Source organism: Thamnophis elegans, chromosome 9, assembly GCF_009769535.1.
Source record: "Thamnophis elegans isolate rThaEle1 chromosome 9, rThaEle1.pri, whole genome shotgun sequence".
Classification (NCBI taxonomy): domain Eukaryota; kingdom Metazoa; phylum Chordata; class Lepidosauria; order Squamata; family Colubridae; genus Thamnophis; species Thamnophis elegans.
The window spans coordinates 73,844,678-73,861,783 of record NC_045549.1 but is presented as its reverse complement, the minus strand read 5'-3'; the positions used below and the strand labels follow the sequence as shown (position 1 = coordinate 73,861,783).

At 47.3% G+C, this 17,106-nt stretch overlaps 1 protein-coding gene across 1 annotated transcript in view; it reads right to left on the bottom strand.

Moving 5' to 3' along the window:
* LIMCH1 (LIM and calponin homology domains 1) overlaps positions 1–16,452 on the bottom strand; it is a 156,028-nt gene extending 139,576 nt beyond the window's left edge. Inside the window, exon 1 of the mRNA XM_032223520.1 lies at positions 16,326–16,452. Within this exon, the coding sequence (XP_032079411.1) occupies positions 16,326–16,403 (78 nt within the window). The 5' untranslated portion in view covers positions 16,404–16,452. The remainder of the gene's footprint in view (positions 1–16,325) is intronic.
* Positions 16,453–17,106: the final 654 nt, after the last annotated feature.

Genomic DNA, 17,106 nt, shown 5'->3' with positions numbered 1-17,106 from the left:
GGGCCCCTTGGGGATTATCCGATTTTCCAAGGCAACCTGATTTATTTGGATTTTTCCGAATCAAATCTTTCAAGCCATCTCAGGATTGTGCCGAGTCAGCTTCTCAAGCTTTCCAACGGCTTTAGAAACCGCGTCCAACCACAATATGCTGAACTTGGAGCCTGATATAAAAACGAGAGAGCACGGACAATTCGTGACATTACTCGCTCAGACGATATCCAAGATTTGATTACCAATATCTCCAAAGACCCGATATAATTGGATCGCCCTTGCTTTCACTTCTTTTTGCTTATCTTATTGCATTCGTCATATAAGAATACAGTTGAGTGGTGCGGTGGCCTTGAGTTCTTGCCTCACAATCCAGAGGCTGTGAGTTCAATCCTAGGTAGAGGCCAGAGGTGGGTTCCTACCAGTTCGCACCTATTCGGTAGAACCGGTTCATCAAATCTACCGAACCGGTTAGAAGAGGTTCCACCAGTGGACCCAGAAAGCAGGCCATACCTACAGAAGAGGCTCCAAAAAAATTTGAAACCCACCACTGCCACAGACAGACAGACAGACAGACACACAGAGAGAGAGAGAGAGAGAAAGAGAAAGAAAGGAAAAAAGAAAGAAAGAAAAAAGAAAAAGAGTGAGAAAGAGATGAAAGAAAAAAAGAAAAAAGGAACAGAGAGACAAAACGAAGGAGAGAGAGAGAGAGAGAGAGAGAGAGAGAGAGAGAGAGAGACCACATGGCTGGCAAGCCACTCCCACCAGGTCACATGGCCGGCAAGCCACTCCCACAAAGGAAGCCACACCCACAGAGTAGGTTCCAAAAAATTTTGAAACCCACCACTGGTAGAGGCAGATATTTCTCTCTCTGGGCACAATGAGAATTTTATTTGCCGAACAAAACTCCACATTGGCAACAGGGAAGGGCATCTGGCCAGTAAGCACTCAGCTGCATTCAGTTGCCCAGACTCCACCTCGCAAGGGATTATGGGGTTGTTAAAAGGAGATGATGATGATGATATACAGTAACTTAAAAACAACAAATACAGGTTGAGTTCAATGCTATTCTGATTTTATCAAGGCGTCTCATTTAGAGCTCGCTAGAATAATTAAAAACAAAACACACAGTACGAAGCATTTCTTAAAAAGCTATAAATGCATATCAGACAGACCAACGCAAGCAAACTCGATCTAATTACGTGTATTTAAAAGTCCTCTTCTCTCCCTTCATCTCTGCTTTTTTTAAAAGAAAAAAAAAAGATTCGGGTTTTATAAGGAACACATGTCAAGAATTTACATCTACAAATTATGGGTAGACTTCAATCCTTCCAGCATGGCAGTTCCTGCAGCTGCCCACACATTCATGGCATAGATGCACATTTTAAAACTGGACATATGCAGCTAAAAATGCACAACCCAGATAAACCACAATCTGTTGTGGCCGGTCGGTCGCCGGATCCTCCAGCAGCCGAATCAGAGGAGGAGGAGGAGGAGGCATGGGACTCAGGGTCAGCATCAAGGCAACCTGAGAGGGGGAAGAGGGAGCGGAGCTGTCGAAGAGAGGGGTGGGGAGAGACAGAGCTTGGGCCGTCCGTCAGCCCTCAGATGGAGAGTCAACAGCCCCCAGGACTGGAGGTGGCTGATGAGGAAGAGGAGGAACAGCTGGGTCCAGTGCCTGATGTGCTGATAGGAAGAGGAGAGGAGAGCAGTGGAAATCTATGGGCCGGTCCTTGGGATGGAAGAGCCACCGCTGCTAGCGAAGCCCCACTGTAGCTCTGTGGATCAAAGACAGGGGGCAGAGATGAATAGATGTGGCAGAGGAGAGGAGAGCAGTGGAAATCTATGGGCCGGTCCTTGGGCTGGAAAAGTCACTGCTGCTAACAAAGCCCCACTCTAGCTCTGGGGATCAAAGGCAGGGGGCGGAGATAGCAATATAGCAATAGCAATAGCAGTAGACTTATATACCGCTTCATAGGCCTTTCAGGCCTCTCTAAGCGGTTTACAGAGAGTCAGCATATTGCCCCCAACAATCTGGGTCCTCATTTTACCCACCTCGGAAGGATGGAAGGCTGAGTCAACCCTGAGCCGGTGAGATTTGAACCGCTGAACTGCTGATCTAGCAGTAGCCTGCAGTGCTGCATTTAACCACTGCGCCACCTTGGCTCTATGTGGCAGAGGAGAGGAGAGCAGTGGAAATCTATGGGCCGGTCCTTGGGACGGAAGAGCCACCACTGCTAGCGAAGCCCCACCCTAGCTCTGGGGATGAAAGGGAGGGGGCGGAGATGAATAGATGTGGCAGAGGAGAGGAGAGCAGTGGAAATCTATGGGCCGGTCCTTGGGACGGAAGAGCCACCACTGCTAGCGAAGCCCCACCCTAGCTCTGGGGATGAAAGGGAGGGGGCGGAGATGAATAGATGTGGCAGACAACTATTCATCTCCCTGCCGGACAGACTTATAAGCCTGCGGTGAGAGAGAAACTTTTTGCCGGGGCTGCCGGTGCTCCTAATAAAGGAATCTTTAAGTTCATTTCAGAGGGTTTGTCATGTTTGGGGAGATGGGTCAGAACCAGAGGTGGGTTCCTACCAGTTCGCATCAGTTCAGTAGAACCGGTTCGTCAAATCTACCGAATCGGTTAGAAGAGGTTCCACCAGTGGACCCAGAAAGCAGGCCACATCTACAGAAGAGGTTCCAAAAATTTTTGAAACCCACCACTCACACACACAAACAAACACACACACACACACACACACACAGACTCACAGAGAGAGAGCGAAAGAGAAAGAGAAAGAAAGGAATAAAAAAAGAAAAAAAGAAAAAAGAAAAAAGAAAGAAAAAGTGAGAGAGATGAAAGAAAAAAGGAACAGAGAGAAAAAAGGAAGGAAAGAGAGAGAGAGAGAGAGAAAGAAAGGAAGAAATAAAGAAAAAAAGAAAAAAGAAAGAAAAAGTGAGAGAGAGATGAAAGAAAAAAAGGAAAAAGGGACAGAGAGAAAAAAGGAAGAAAAGAGAGAGAGAGAGAGAGAAAGAAAGGAAGAAATAAAGAAAAAAAGAAAAAAGAAAGAAAAAGTGAGAGAGAGATGAAAGAAAAAAAGGAAAAAGGGAGAGAGAGAAAAAAGGGAGAGAGAGAGAGAGAGAGAGAGAAAGAAAGAAAGAAAGAAAGAAAGAAAGAAAGAAAGAAAGAAAGAAAACACATGGCCAGCAAGCCACTCCCACCAGGTCACATGGGCAGCAAGCCACTCCCACAAAGGAGGCCACACCCACAGAGTAGGTTCAAAAAAATTTTGAAACCCACCACTGGTCAGAACACAATCTCTCTAAAGTCCTATCCAAAATTCTAGTGGAGCAGACATGCTCGACTTACAACCATTCACTTCGCGAGCATTCCAAGTTACAACGGCAACTGAAAAAAGGGACCCTGCACACTTGACAACCGACTCATACTCATACTTAAGACCGTCGCGGTGTCGCCACTTGTGCGACTTTCTGACGAGCAAATCCCCGCGGAAGCCGGAGTCACTTTACGACTGTGTTACGCACTTAACAAGCGGCAGCAATTCCCTTAACGATGGCGGCAAGAAAGGTTTGCAAAATGGGGCAAGCCTCACTAAGAGCCGCGGTGGCGCCGGGGTTAGAGTGCAGTCCTGGAGGCTACTTCTGCGGATCACTGACTCCCTGCAGTTTGGCAGTTCGAATCTCACCAGGCTAAAAGGTTGTCTCAGCCTTCCGTCCTTCCGAGGTGGGTAAAATGAGGATCCGGATTGTTGGGGGCAAGAGGCTGACTCTGTAAACCGCTTAGAGAGGGCTGTAAAAGCACTGTGAAGCGGTATATAAGTCTAAGTGCTACTGCTATTAGCCGTTGTCTCTCGCTTAGCAACAGAATATTCTGACCCAGGTTTCCTTAAACAGCAATAAGCAGAATCTTGGTCCTGGCCAAATTCCTTTCATTCACAGTCAGCCAGGCTTAGCAAACAGTCTTTCCGAGGAATGTTTATCTACACGAACCTTATCTCGCTTGGCGAGCTGCCAGATAACTAGTTTCCAAACGCAGAGCAAGGCGAAACTTGGCACACAGCCTCTTATAGTCACAAACAGAACTTTCCACTCTTGAAAGGACCAAATGAACGAATTGTTTCCTGAAAAAGCCCCCTCCCCATTCGCTCCTCTTTTGTTTCCTCTGGGAGGGGCCAATCACCTCCAAGGTGTGGCTTTACTCCCAAGTCGACCCTGCTTTTTCTGAGTTGTTCTTGTCTTTTGGCAGCTCTGCGCATGTGCACACTGGGAACAGGCTCCAGCTGTTCCTCTGCCTCACTGCTGTCTAACTCCCTCTCTGCCTCCGACGCAGAGCCCTCGTCTGAGCTTTCCTCAATCCCCAGGACTGGCCCCTGTTCCTCCCCAACCTCCTCACTCTCCGACTCTTCTGTCTGCCGGCGGGCAGAATTTGTGGGGCTGAATTATTGTCGTAAGTCGAGGACTACCTGTAATAAGAAAATCCGGAAACAGATGACTTCCATTTTTTTTCCAGCTTCCAAACCGTAATCTTCTCACCAGCAAAATCAGTTGACCTGGTTAACTGAGTCAATGAGGACCCTACAAAATGTGGCTTCGATACGCCCCTTTTTCAGTTTGAAAAGCAACCTTATTTTCAAACCGGTGACTTTCACAACTTATTTATTCCCGAAGGTCACCCATTGCTGCAAATATTGCTGGTTTTGTTTTGTTTTTTTGCCTATCCAATAATTTAGCTTGTCAGATTTCAGCCCCGGGGACCCTGAAATAAATCTCTTCGCCTTGGAAACCTCACCCACGCGTGGTAACTAATTAAAGTAGCTTCGGAGACAGGGTGCAGCCAGAGAATTCGGGTTTACAGCAGATATAAAAGAAGCCATCTACAGCACATGGGAGCTCATCCTTTGCAGGGTACTGGAATCCAGGGGCAGAGTTTAAAGGTGCACAGAATTCAGATCCAAAACAGGCAAAGGTTTCTCTGGATGTGGACCAGCACAGATGTTCCCACTGTGCCTTAAATAGTGACAGCACTTAAGATTTAGATATCGCTTCGCAGTGCTTTACAGCCCTCCCGTAAGCGGTTTACGGAGCCAGCCTCTTGCCGCTCCCCCCCCCCCAACAATCTGGGCCCTCGTTTTACTGACCTCAGAAGGACGGTAGGCTGAGTCAACCTTGAGAAGGAGAGAGAGAGAGAAGGAGAAAGGAGAAAGAGAGAGGAGAGAGAAAGAAAATAGAGAGAGAGAGAGAGAAAAGGAGAAAGAGAGAGAAGAGGAGAGAGAAGGAGAGAGAGAAAGGAAATAAAGAGGAGAGAGAGAGAAAAAGAGAAAGAGAAAATAAAGAGGAGAGAGAAGAAAGGATAGAGAAAGAGAAAATAAAGAGGAGAGAGAGAGAGAGATAAAAAAGGAAAAAGAGAGAAGAGGAGAGAGAAGGAGAGAAAAGGGAGAAAATAAAGAGGAGAGAGAACAGGAGAGAGAGGAGAGAGAGAAGAGAGAAAGAAATTAGAGGAGAGAAAGAGAGAGAGAAGAAAGGAGGAGAGATATTAAAAAAAGAAGAGATCAAGAAAGAGCAGACAGAGGAGAAGTAAAAGAAAAGAGAGCAAAGAAACAGAGAAGAAAGAGGAGAGACAGAGAGAGAAAGAGAGGAGAAAGAAGAGAGTGGTTAGAGAGAGAGAAGAAAGAGGGGCCAGAGAGAGAGAGAGAGAGAGAAGAAAGAGAAAAGAGAGGGAGGAGGGAGGGAGGAGAGAGTCACGCATTTGGTTTTTCATGCCTCAAACAGCAACAGCAATAGCAGTTAGACTTATATACCGCTTCATAGGGCTTTCAGCCCTCTCTAAGCGGTTTACAGAGTCAGCATATGGCCCCCAACAACAATCCGGGTCCTCATTTTACCCACCTCGGAAGGATGGAAGGCTGAGTCAACCCTGAGCCGGTGAGATTTGAACAGCCGAACTGCAGAACTGCAGTCAGCTGAAGTAGCCTGCAGTGCTGCACTCTAACCACTGCGCCACCTCGGCTCACAGAACTAGAACTCATCGTCACCTGGTGTCTAAGCCAATAGACAAGCCAGGATACTCATAGCCCCCCTACTCTCTTTGGTCTGTTAGGATGTGGCCTAATGGTATTACCCCAAGACAGGTAACTGTGAGAATTCCTCTCTACGGTGTTTGCGAGCCTGACACATTATTTCCATGAAATTGAGATGGATTCCTTGAAAGGCGACACCCATCGTTCCTTCAATAATGCAGGTTACGTTTGACGAAAAGACCTCGCTGGGTGCAGAGTCTCTCGTTCCGAAAAAGTCCTTTTAAATTTTTGAACATCGATGTACGAATTTAAGTCCACGCGATGAAGGGACATCAGATTTAAATTCGTGCAATGAATACCATATGCCATGATTTGGCTTCCTATGTTGACATTTCAAAACTTCAGGGTTATTTTAATGCGCCGACTAAGTCTGTATTAAAACATGAGTGTGTCCAGACTAAATAAAGTGTAACACCGATAACCCGGTATTGCCGGGATATTTATTTATAAGCGGAAAATGTCCAGACCAAACGTAATTTCTAATGTTGGATTTTCCCCCTTACCAGAGGGAGCCCCCTTGTGGAGTACTGGGATACTCCACTGCACTGTACAGTAGAAGCCATTTTACAGAAGTACAGTGGAAGCCATTTAAAGGCACAACAGGCTGCATCTTAACAGAACGCACAAGGGTGTTAGGGGTGTCTTACCCCCACAGTATTTGTTTCCAGATTGTAAGTCATTTGTGTACCAAGTTTGGTTGAAATTGTTCGAGGCGTTCCAGAGATGCTAGAACACACACACACACACACACACACACACACACACTTAATGTTGGCTGACCCTTGTAATACAGGGCAAAATCAATCAATCCATAAAATCTAAGACACGAATTAAAATAAATCCAAACAAAAATCCCTTAGCAATTCTAAGAGTATAAAAATAACTCAGTACAGTCAGAACAATAGCAATTATAGCTAATTGCTATACGATAGCTAATCTGAATCAGAAGAAAATGTGTAGCCATTGTGACATACATTGCTAAATTAAGAGGGCCATATTTGTTTGTCCTCTTAAAATGTTACAGCAAAACTGGAACACTTTGGAAAATCTTTTTAAGATGAAACATTCTCTAGAATCTTCACACCAAGCAGAGCCAGACTTCATATTAAAATGTTACAGAGAGTATAGTTTATTGTATGATAACCTGCATTAAAAAATTAAGGGGAACATACAATTGTCCACAAATGAAAAAATGTCATACATAACATATTAATAGTGTTGGGTAGCATACAAGATTGTTTTAAAGGTTAAGGCAGCAGGCTAGAAACCAGGAGACTGTGAGTTCTAGCCTCCCCATAGGCCTGAACACCATCACAAGTTCAACGTTGCCACTCTCAAGAGTTAAGCTGGTCGCAGCCAGAAGGTGCCACCATCTGTCGTCTGGATTGCCCAGCGGATCTTGTCTATAAATATAGGGATGGAATTTTAAAAGAGCAGCACGGCAGCCAAAAACGACGACTGAGAGAATAAATCGAACCCTGATTTAAGAGACCATGTAATAAAATATTGACGGAACATACAACGGGCCTAGAAAAGGATCAGTCCACGTTTCTCTAATTGGTATCATCCTCTAGAACAGCGGTTCTCAACCTTCCCGATGCCGCGACCCTTTCATACAGTTCCTCATGTTGTGGTGACCCCCAACCATAAAATTGGTGCCTCGGTTCCTAAGACCATCGGAAATATGTGTTTTCCAAGGAAAGGCGACCCCTGTGAAAGAGTCGTTCGACCTACAAAGGGGTCCCGACCCACAGGTTGAGAACCACTGCTCTAGAAAGTCTACAATGAGATGATGATTCTATGGCACGCCGAGTCCTCCCTTGACCAGCAGGAGGTGCATCTGCGCACACCTCCCACTGGCCAGCTGGTCTTTGCGTCTCTGCTGTGCATGCGGTGGGGGCGGGGCACATGCAGGGGACATGCGTGTGCACCCATGGGGGGCAGGGCGCATGCGTGGGGGGTGCTCACATTGCATGGGGGGGCTCGTGCAGCACCCCCATATTCTGTTTTGTGCCTGGAAAGCCTCCTGCACCATCCGGGAAGCCAAACATTGGTGAGGAGGGGGGGGCATGTAGGGAGGTCACGGGCGCACGGGCGGGTGTAGGGCCCATGCGCAGGGGTGCGGGTATCACATGTGCTTTATGGATGCGTGGGGCAGTAACGACAAAAAGGTTAGCCATCACTTAGACAGGAGATGGATAACTTGCAACGAAACCACAACAGAGAGTCCTCAACTTACAACTGTTCATTTAGCGGCCAATTCAAGGTTACAGCGGCACGGGAAAGACTGACTTATGGCCATTTTTCACACTTGCGACCACTGCAACATCCCCGGTGGTATGTATTTATGACGGTCACAGGGTCAATGGATCATGTGACCTTCAGACAAGCAGAAGCCAGATTCACTTAACAACCGTGTCACTAACTTAGCAAGTGCGTCGCTTCACTTTGCAACGGCGGCTAGAAAGATGGTAAAAATGGGGGGGGGAAATGCACTTAACACATGACTCACTTAGCAATTGAAATCTGGGCCTCAATTGTGGTCGTAGGTCGAGGACTACCTGTACACTGCGGCCTGTTTTGGGCCTAGTAGGCCTCCCTGAAGCCTCCTGAAACCAAAAAATGGGGTGTGGGGGTGCAGTACCCCCCCCGCACTCCCCCCACGCATATGCAGGTGCAACACCCTCCCATCCCCCCCCACGCACGCACAGATGTCTCCCACATACATGGCAGAGACCTAAAAATCAGCTGGCTGGTGGGAGGTGCGCATGCATGCGTGGCGGGTCTGAGCTGGGTGACGACTCATGTGCCCGTAGAGAGGGTTCCACATGCCACAGTTTTGCCATCACGGGTCTAAGCTATCATACCATATGAACTTTATACGGATCAAGAGCCGTGCTTTGCAAACTAAAGTAAGAGCAATGGACGAAATAAAGATCACACACATCCACGGAAAGCGAAATCCATCTGCAGTGGTTACTAACTTAAATCTATATAAAGATCAGACTAATATAGCTAAGTCTTATATTCCATCCTTCGCTCTCTTCGAAATATCCCAGAGCACAAGGTTTCATCTTACAGGATCTCAAAAGGAATTTTAAAGTGAAGGATCTTTAGCGGAGGGTGTGATAAAAGTCACGGAACAAACAAAGAATTAAATAAATCTTTTATTTATAGGTCTCCTTCCTAAAAAAAACAACACTGAACAATATTGGTTCCTGCCGCCATCTTTCTCTCTGTGTGTTCGTGTGCGTATGTTCCAGCATAACTCTGGAACGCCTGGAGCAATTTTAACCAAACTTGGTACCCTGATGACTTACTCTCTGGAGAAAAATACTGTGGGGGTCAGACACCCCCTAAAACCCCCTCGGGGTGTGTGTTCCGTTAAGATACAGCCTGTTGTGCCTTAAAATGGCTTCTACTGTACTGCCGTAAAATGGATTCTACTGTACAGCGCAGTGATAACGGCTTCACAGTTCTCCACAAGGGGGCTCCCTCTGGTAAGGGGGAAAATCCAACATTAGAAATGACATTTGGTCCAGACATTTTCCCCTTATAAATAAATACCACGGCAACGCCGAGTTACGAGCACTAGTCATAAAATAAAACATTGTCTGTGTGAGTCACATCAAATATAGCAATGTTACAATACTTCCCTGCTGTATTAAAGTTTATTAAGTTTACAAGGAGGTAAATAGTTTGAGCTCAGACTTCATGTTCTATTTACAAGTGGTCTGTTTGGTTCAGGCTTTAATATATTATTAAAAAAAAGATGTTTAGACTCCAGAAAGAGTGCAGAAAAGAGCAAAAAAAGAGAAGGGTGGAGGCTAAAACATATAAAGAACGGTTGCAAAAATTGGATAGGTCTAGTTTAGTGCTAAGAAAGACTTGGGGTGACAATTATAGCAGGGTTCCAATATTTGAGGGGCTGCCACAGAGAAGAGGGGGGGGTCAACTTATTCTCCAAAGCACGTGAAGGCAGAAAAAGAAGCAATGGATGGAAACTAATCAAGGACAGAAGCAATTTAGGAGAAAATTCCTGACAGAACAATTAGCCAGTGGAACAGCTTGCCACCAGAAGTTGTGGCTGCTCCAACACTCGAGGTTTTCAGGAAGAGAATGCTATCTGTCCAGAAAGTCAACGGGGAAATATCATAAAATGGAGACAACAGCTCTGCTCCACCGGCGGCCTACGGAGCTGGCAGCAGAATCGGACACTGAGGAGGTTGGGGAGGAAGATGCGCCAGTCTTGGAGTCTGGGGAAGGCTCGGACGCGGGTTCTGCGTCGGAGGCAGAGAGGGGGCCAGGGCCATCTGGGAGTTATGTGCTTCCTCCGGAGCCTGACATCAGCGAAGCAGAAGAACAGGGGGAGCCTGTTCCTGGTGCGCGCATGTGCAGAATTGCTAGAAGGCAAGAGCAGTTACGACAAAAGGAGCGACTCAGGAATAAGGCTTGGAGGTGATTGGCCCCTCCCATAAGACATTAAAAAAGGAGCAAACGGAAGTGAGCCTTTGCAGGAAGCAATTTTGTTCGTTTTGGTCGGTTTAAACTCTGAGAAGCTCCGTTTGACTCTGTGCTCCATTTGGCCTTGCAAAACGAATTGGCAATTAGGTCTCTAGCAGCGTTTCAAGGGAGAGAAAGGTGGGCGCTTATCCACATTCCCCTGAAAGACTTTGACAGACTTCGGTGGGACTCTCCACAGAGTCTTTGTGAATCATTACAGACTGTGAACGACCATCATTCACAGCCGTTTAAATAAAAGAGAGTTTTTAGAACTAAGAGTGAGATTGGTGCTTTCTCAGGAAACGTCGATCAGAACAACTGTCTCACTTAGCAACAGAGGTTTTGGGCTCCATCTTGGTCGTAAGTCGAGAAATACTTGTAGTTCAAATATACTTGAAGATGATGGGCCCAGAATAATAATAAAAATGTCACTGGGAGAATAATGAAAGATTCCTGTCAGTATTTAAATTATAATTCTTCTTGGAATTAAAAAGGTAACTTGTTTTTCAACGTTGAAATGCCGCTCCAGGGGGGGGGAAAAATAGAAATCAGAGAAAAATAGTTTGGTGTCCTCACCATTCCCGAAGGACAAATAAAAAAAGGCAGCCTGGCCTTAATTTGGATTGGAAACTGATCTTTCCCTGCCTTCAAAACTATAATTATAAAATCACATGTGTGCCATTCTCTTCCGTCTTAAAACAGCATCAGATATTAATGCAAAGAACATATTTTTGATTTTGGTCCAGGGTGAATCCGATTTAAATCAAGTCGATATAAAATCACGATCTAAAATCATGATTTAAATCACTAGCCAAGAGGCTTGATTTTTGATTTTTACATTGTAATTTTTAAAGAGCAATTGTCACACCTCTACCTCGCAGAGGCACTCCCGCTGTGGATTCACCGAGAGTTCCAATATTGCAGAATATACAGCCTCCTATGCTTCTTCTTCTTCTTCATCATCATCATCATCATCATCATCATCATCATCTACTCAGCTGCTGTAAAAAAATCGCGCAGACTGATTATAAATTGCAGCACAATTCAGTAGCACAAATGATCCATTGGAATTTGTGCAAAAATTATAATATTAAAACAGCAACAAACTGGGGGGAACATCAGCCTGAAAAAGTCACCGAAAATCAGATGGTCAAGATCTTGTGGGATTTTCACATACAAACGGACAAAATACTGGCGCATAATACACCAGACATCACACTGGTTGAGAAAAATAAGGTTACAATCATAGACATCGTAATACCAGGTGATAGCAGGGTTGATGAGAAGGAAAAATCGAAACTCAACAATTGTGGCACAAACCAGCAGTGGTAATTCCAGTGGTAATTGGCACACTGGGTGCTATTCCAAAAGCGCTGGAATTACATTTAAAACAGTTAAAAATTGACAAAATCACCATCAGTCAAATGCAAAAAGCCGCACTGCTTGGATCTGCATGCATATTACGAAAATACGTTACGACGTCCTAGGCCCCTGGGTGGGGCCCGACTAGTAACCAATGCCAAATCCGGCGAAACAACTGGCCGCTGTGATACAATTGAATAATAATAATAATAATAATAACAAGAAGAAGAAGAAGAAGAAACAACAACAAGAAACAACAAGAAACAACAAGAAACAACAACAAGAAACAACAAAAACAATATCAGCGGCTGCAGCAAAATCTCACAAACTGATTATCTACGACTATCAAATTGCCAAAATCACAAGATTGAAAGTGTTGCCAGAAATTTGGGTTTGAATACAGCAAAAAGGACAGGGAACACCCAATTGGCAATTGACAATGAGCAAGCCAAGATCCTGGGAGACCTACAGATCCAAACAGACAGACATCTGGCCCACAACCCGCCTGACATCACTATTGTGGTTAAGGGCGGGGGGGGGGGATCTGTTTGATTGATATTGCAATTCCAGGCGATGCACGAGTTAAAAGAGAAACAGCTGGGCAAAAAAAAAAAATTAGCAAAATATCGCGATTTGCAAATTGACGTTGAACGGCTATGGTGGAGGAAATCAATGGTTGAACCAATAGTAAGCATTGTCTAAATATATGAAAATCCGAAATTTATCAAATCTGAATATTGTGACTTTGCAAAAAAACCAAAAACCCACCCATCTTACTCAGAACTGCCTGTGTTCCCCTAAAAATAAGACAGGGTCTAATTTTCTTTTGACCCCCAAAATAAACGCCTGGCCTTATTTTCGGAGAGGTCTTGTTATTTTTGAGGTGCAGGAGACAGCGAGCTTGGTCACCTCAAAGGCTGCTGCTCTGTTGCAACATTTTCGGGGAGGGCTTATTTTAGCGCATGCGCTCAAAAGCCCCGATAGGGCTTATTATCCATGGAGGTCTTATTTTGGGGGGAAACGGGGTATATGTACTTAAGAGCTCTTAGATCCTTGGTTTAGATTTGAACTGTTACGTTTTTACCAGTCCCAGGCTGTGAATCGAATTGAGGATTAAATCGACAAGGAGTAGGAGTAGGGATAGGAATAGAGTCGGAAGGGACCTTGGAGGTCTTCTAGTCCAACCCCCTGCTCAAGCAGGAGATCCTACACCATTCCAGACAGATGGCTCTCCAGTCTCTTCTTAAAAACCTCCAGTGATGGAGCCACCCACAACTTCTGGTGGCAAGCTGTTCCACTGATTAATTGTCCTCACTGTTGGGGATTTCTTCTTAATTTCTAGTTTCTTCTCTCCTTGATTAGTTTCCATCCATAGTTTCCTTTCTTGCCTTCTGGTGCTTTGGAGAATATTTTCACCCCTTCTTCTTCTTCTTCGTGGTAGCCCCTCAAATACTGGAAGACTGCTATCGTGTCGCCCCCCTAGTCCTTCGTTTCTTTACACTGGCCATACCCAATTATTATTATTATTATTATTTTGCAATAAAGGTTTTTAAAAGTTGAAATAAGGAAACACCAAGCAATCCAGTGAATGTCCAAGAAAACAGCATGGACAACATCTGCCAGCAGCCAAGATCAACTCAACCCCATCACCGGCTCTGGGCCATGCAACAAAAGCATTTGTGGAAATCAAACAAATAGAACAGTGTTTCTCAACCTTGGCAACTTGAAGATGTCCGGACTTCAAGTTGCCAAGGTTGAGAAACACTGAAATAGAAGATCTACCACGCCTACTTCACAGGAACTGCATCTAGTCCCAAAAAAAAATTAAAAATAAATAAAAAGATAAAGGAGATGTGGGAGAACGGCCCCTTTTTGAGGATTCCAGAGGTGGAGCGTTTGAATTCACTGGTCATTCCAGAGTAGGGGTCGGACCTCAGGGGCCACTAAATTTATCATTTTAAATCCCGCGGGCCACTAATATGATCTGCCTAATGACCGGCTGGGTGGGCGCGGCTAGGTGGTCATGTGATTGGATGGGAGTGGCCAAATCGATGTCCGTCACATCGAGAGGCGCCTCGACGGCCTCTACTCGCCACTCCTCACCTGCCCACCCAGGGCTCCTTAGGACCCCAACAGGAAGCAGTTGCTGGAGCTAAGCAGCCACCAGGAGAAAGAGTTGGCAAAACAGCTCAAATTGGATCTGACCGAGAAGGATGCTCAGCAGAAGCACCTCACTGAGGACTAGGAGCATGGGCTTTCCAAGCAGAGGGAAGACCTGCGGGAGGGCAAGGCCAGGTACCAACGCCTGGAGGCTCAGCGGGGTGAGATGGTCGGCCAGTTCCAGGCCATGATAACAGTCCCACTGGAACGAGGCCCTCTGGCTCTTCACCACCAGCAGCTCTTCCCTCCAGCCTTCGCCCAAAGCCCCCCACCAGAAGCAGACCCCGTCGGAATTTCTGCCCCCCTCCGACCCGCACAAAAAGACCCCAAAGGGGGAGACTCTCTGTAGCAATACAAGTGTTCTTTGCATGTATCCCTCCCTGGGGCCGTAATTTGAGGACCCCTGATTTAGTGCAATATACAAAAATGCAAATACTTTTTCTGGGGACCACCAAAATTTTCTCGCGGGCCACCAATGGTCCATGGACCACCCCTTGGTGAGTGCTGCACCAGAGGATTATTTAAACGTTGCAATCATCCGGAATGATCTCCGTGTGAGTTTACACAGCTCTATAAATTTATTGAATCAATACTACTACTACTTTCAGTGAGGAAGAGGTGGGATACGGCAGTTACCGGAAGGTTCCAGAAAAGAGGGTGGGATACGGGGATTGTTCGAGGGATGACTTAACTATGTCAAGGTTGTAAGCCCCCCAAAGTCACCCTTACGCAACTCATTCGGATAACTACTACTACTAATTGAATCATTCGAGAGAGGGAGGCGAGGAGATGAACAGGCAGGAAATTGGGAGCTCTATTATATGCAAGATAGACTCGGCTCCCAAATATTCTCCGGGATCTCGCTGACCTCCTCACTCCCATCAACCCGCAACGCCTGTCGGACAACCCCGTCCTCAAGACCAATGTGCAATCCGTCTCTCTCCGGGGGGGAAGTGGGGGCAGTGCCCTTCCTCCTGGAGCTGCCCAGCTCCTCTCTTCCGTCCTGGAGGAAAAAGCTTAAGGCTAAGAGGGCTTCCCTCCCACTGCCCAGCCTCCTCGACCCCCTCCAGGACGTTTGGGGGGAATTCTGCACCATCGCAGTAGTGGGGAAAGCGAAGCTGGGAAGGGGAAGAAGAAGGGAAGGGGGAAGAGAAGGGAAGGATGAAAGGAAGGGGAAAGGGAAGTAGAAGCGGAAGGGAAGGGGGAAGAGAAGAAGGATGAAAGGAAGGAGAAGAGGAAGGGAAGGGTTAAAGGAAGGGGAAAGGGAAGTAGAAGAGGAAGGGAGGGGGAAGAGAAGAAGGATGAAAGGAAGGAGAAGAGGAAGGGAAGGGTTAAAGGAAGGGGAAAGGGAAGCAGAAGGGAAGGGGGAAAAGAAGGAAAGGATGAAAGGAAGGGGAAGAGAAGGGAAGGATGAAAGGAAGGGGAAAGGGAAGTAGAAGCGGAAGGGAAGGGGGAAGAGAAGAAGGATGAAAGGAAGGGGAAGAGGAAGGGAAGGGTTAAAGGAAGGGGAAAGGGAAGCAGAAGGGAAGGGGGAAGAGAAGGAAAGGATGAAAGGAAGGGGAAGAGAAGGGAAGGATGAAAGGAAGGGGAAAGGGAAGTAGAAGCGGAAGGGAAGGGGGAAGAGAAGAAGGATGAAAGGAAGGGGAAGAGGAAGGGAAGGGTTAAAGGAAGGGGAAAGGGAAGCAGAAGGGAAGGGGGAAGAGAAGGAAAGGATGAAAGGAAGGGGAAGAGAAGGGAAGGATGAAAGGAAGGGGAAAGGGAAGTAGAAGCGGAAGGGAAGGGGGAAGAGAAGAAGGATGAAAGGAAGGGGAAGAGGAAGGGATGGGTTAAAGGAAGGGAAAGGGAAGCAGAAGGGAAGGGGGAAGAGAAGGAAAGGATGAAAGGAAGGGGAAGAGAAGGGAAGGATGAAAGGAAGGGGAAAGGGAAGTAGAAGCGGAAGGGAAGGGGAAAGACAAGGAAAAAGGGGAAAGAGAAACGGGGAAAGGAAGCAGGAAGGGAAGAGAAGGAAAGGGGGAAAGGGAAGGGAAGAGAGGAGAAGGGGAAAGGGGGGAAGGAGAAAAGGGAGGGAAGGCAGGTGCGGAGGCTGCCGCAGAAGCCGGAGAGGCGAGGGGAGGGGAGTGGGGGGGGGGTCGGCGTGGGGAGGGGGGGTTAAGGAGGGGGAGGGCGGCCCCTCCCTCCCCCTGCAGCCTCCCTCCCTCCCTCCCTCCCTCCCTCCCTGCCTACCTCGATCCAGCGCCGGGCTTCGGCCAGGGCGGGCTGGGGCTGGGGCGGCTGAGCCAGAGCCAGAGCCGGGCTGGCCATCCGCAGAGCGGGCGGAGATGGCCCCGCCGCCTCCCCTTCGCCTCCTCCTCCTCCTCCTCCTCCTCCTGCGGCGGCGGCGGCTGAGGCTGAGAGCCGGGCGCCCCGCGCAGCCCCGGTTGCTTTCGGGCATGCGGAGAGAGCCCCCCCCCTCCTCTCTTTTCGCCCCGCCTCCTCCCTCGCTGGCTCCGCCCTCCAGGCGCTCCCCCCCCCCCCCCCCCCCAGCAGCCTCCCTCGCAATGCTTGGGGGGGGGGGAGTTTCACACACACACACACACAAGCACACACAAACGCACACACACAAACACACAAAACATGGAGATATAGTATGCTTCCAATGCAGGGAGTCCTCGACTTACAACGGTCCCGTTTAGTGACCGTGGCAAGGGCACTTTTAAAAAAAGCGACTTAGAGCAGTTTTTCACACTTATGACCTTTGGGGGCATCCCTGGGATCACAAGATCAAGGTCAAAAGTTCCCCCACCCCATCCGTGATAGTTTTCCAATGCAGGGAGTCCTCGACGTACAACGGCCCCGTTTAGTGACCGTCGCAAGGGCGCTTTTAAAAAAAGCGACTTAGAGCAGTTTTTCACACTTATGACCTTTGGGGGCATCCCTGGGATCACAGAATCAAGGTCAAAAGTGTCCCCCCCTCATCCATGATAGCAGTTTTCCAATGCAGGGAGTCCTCGACGTACAGCGGTCC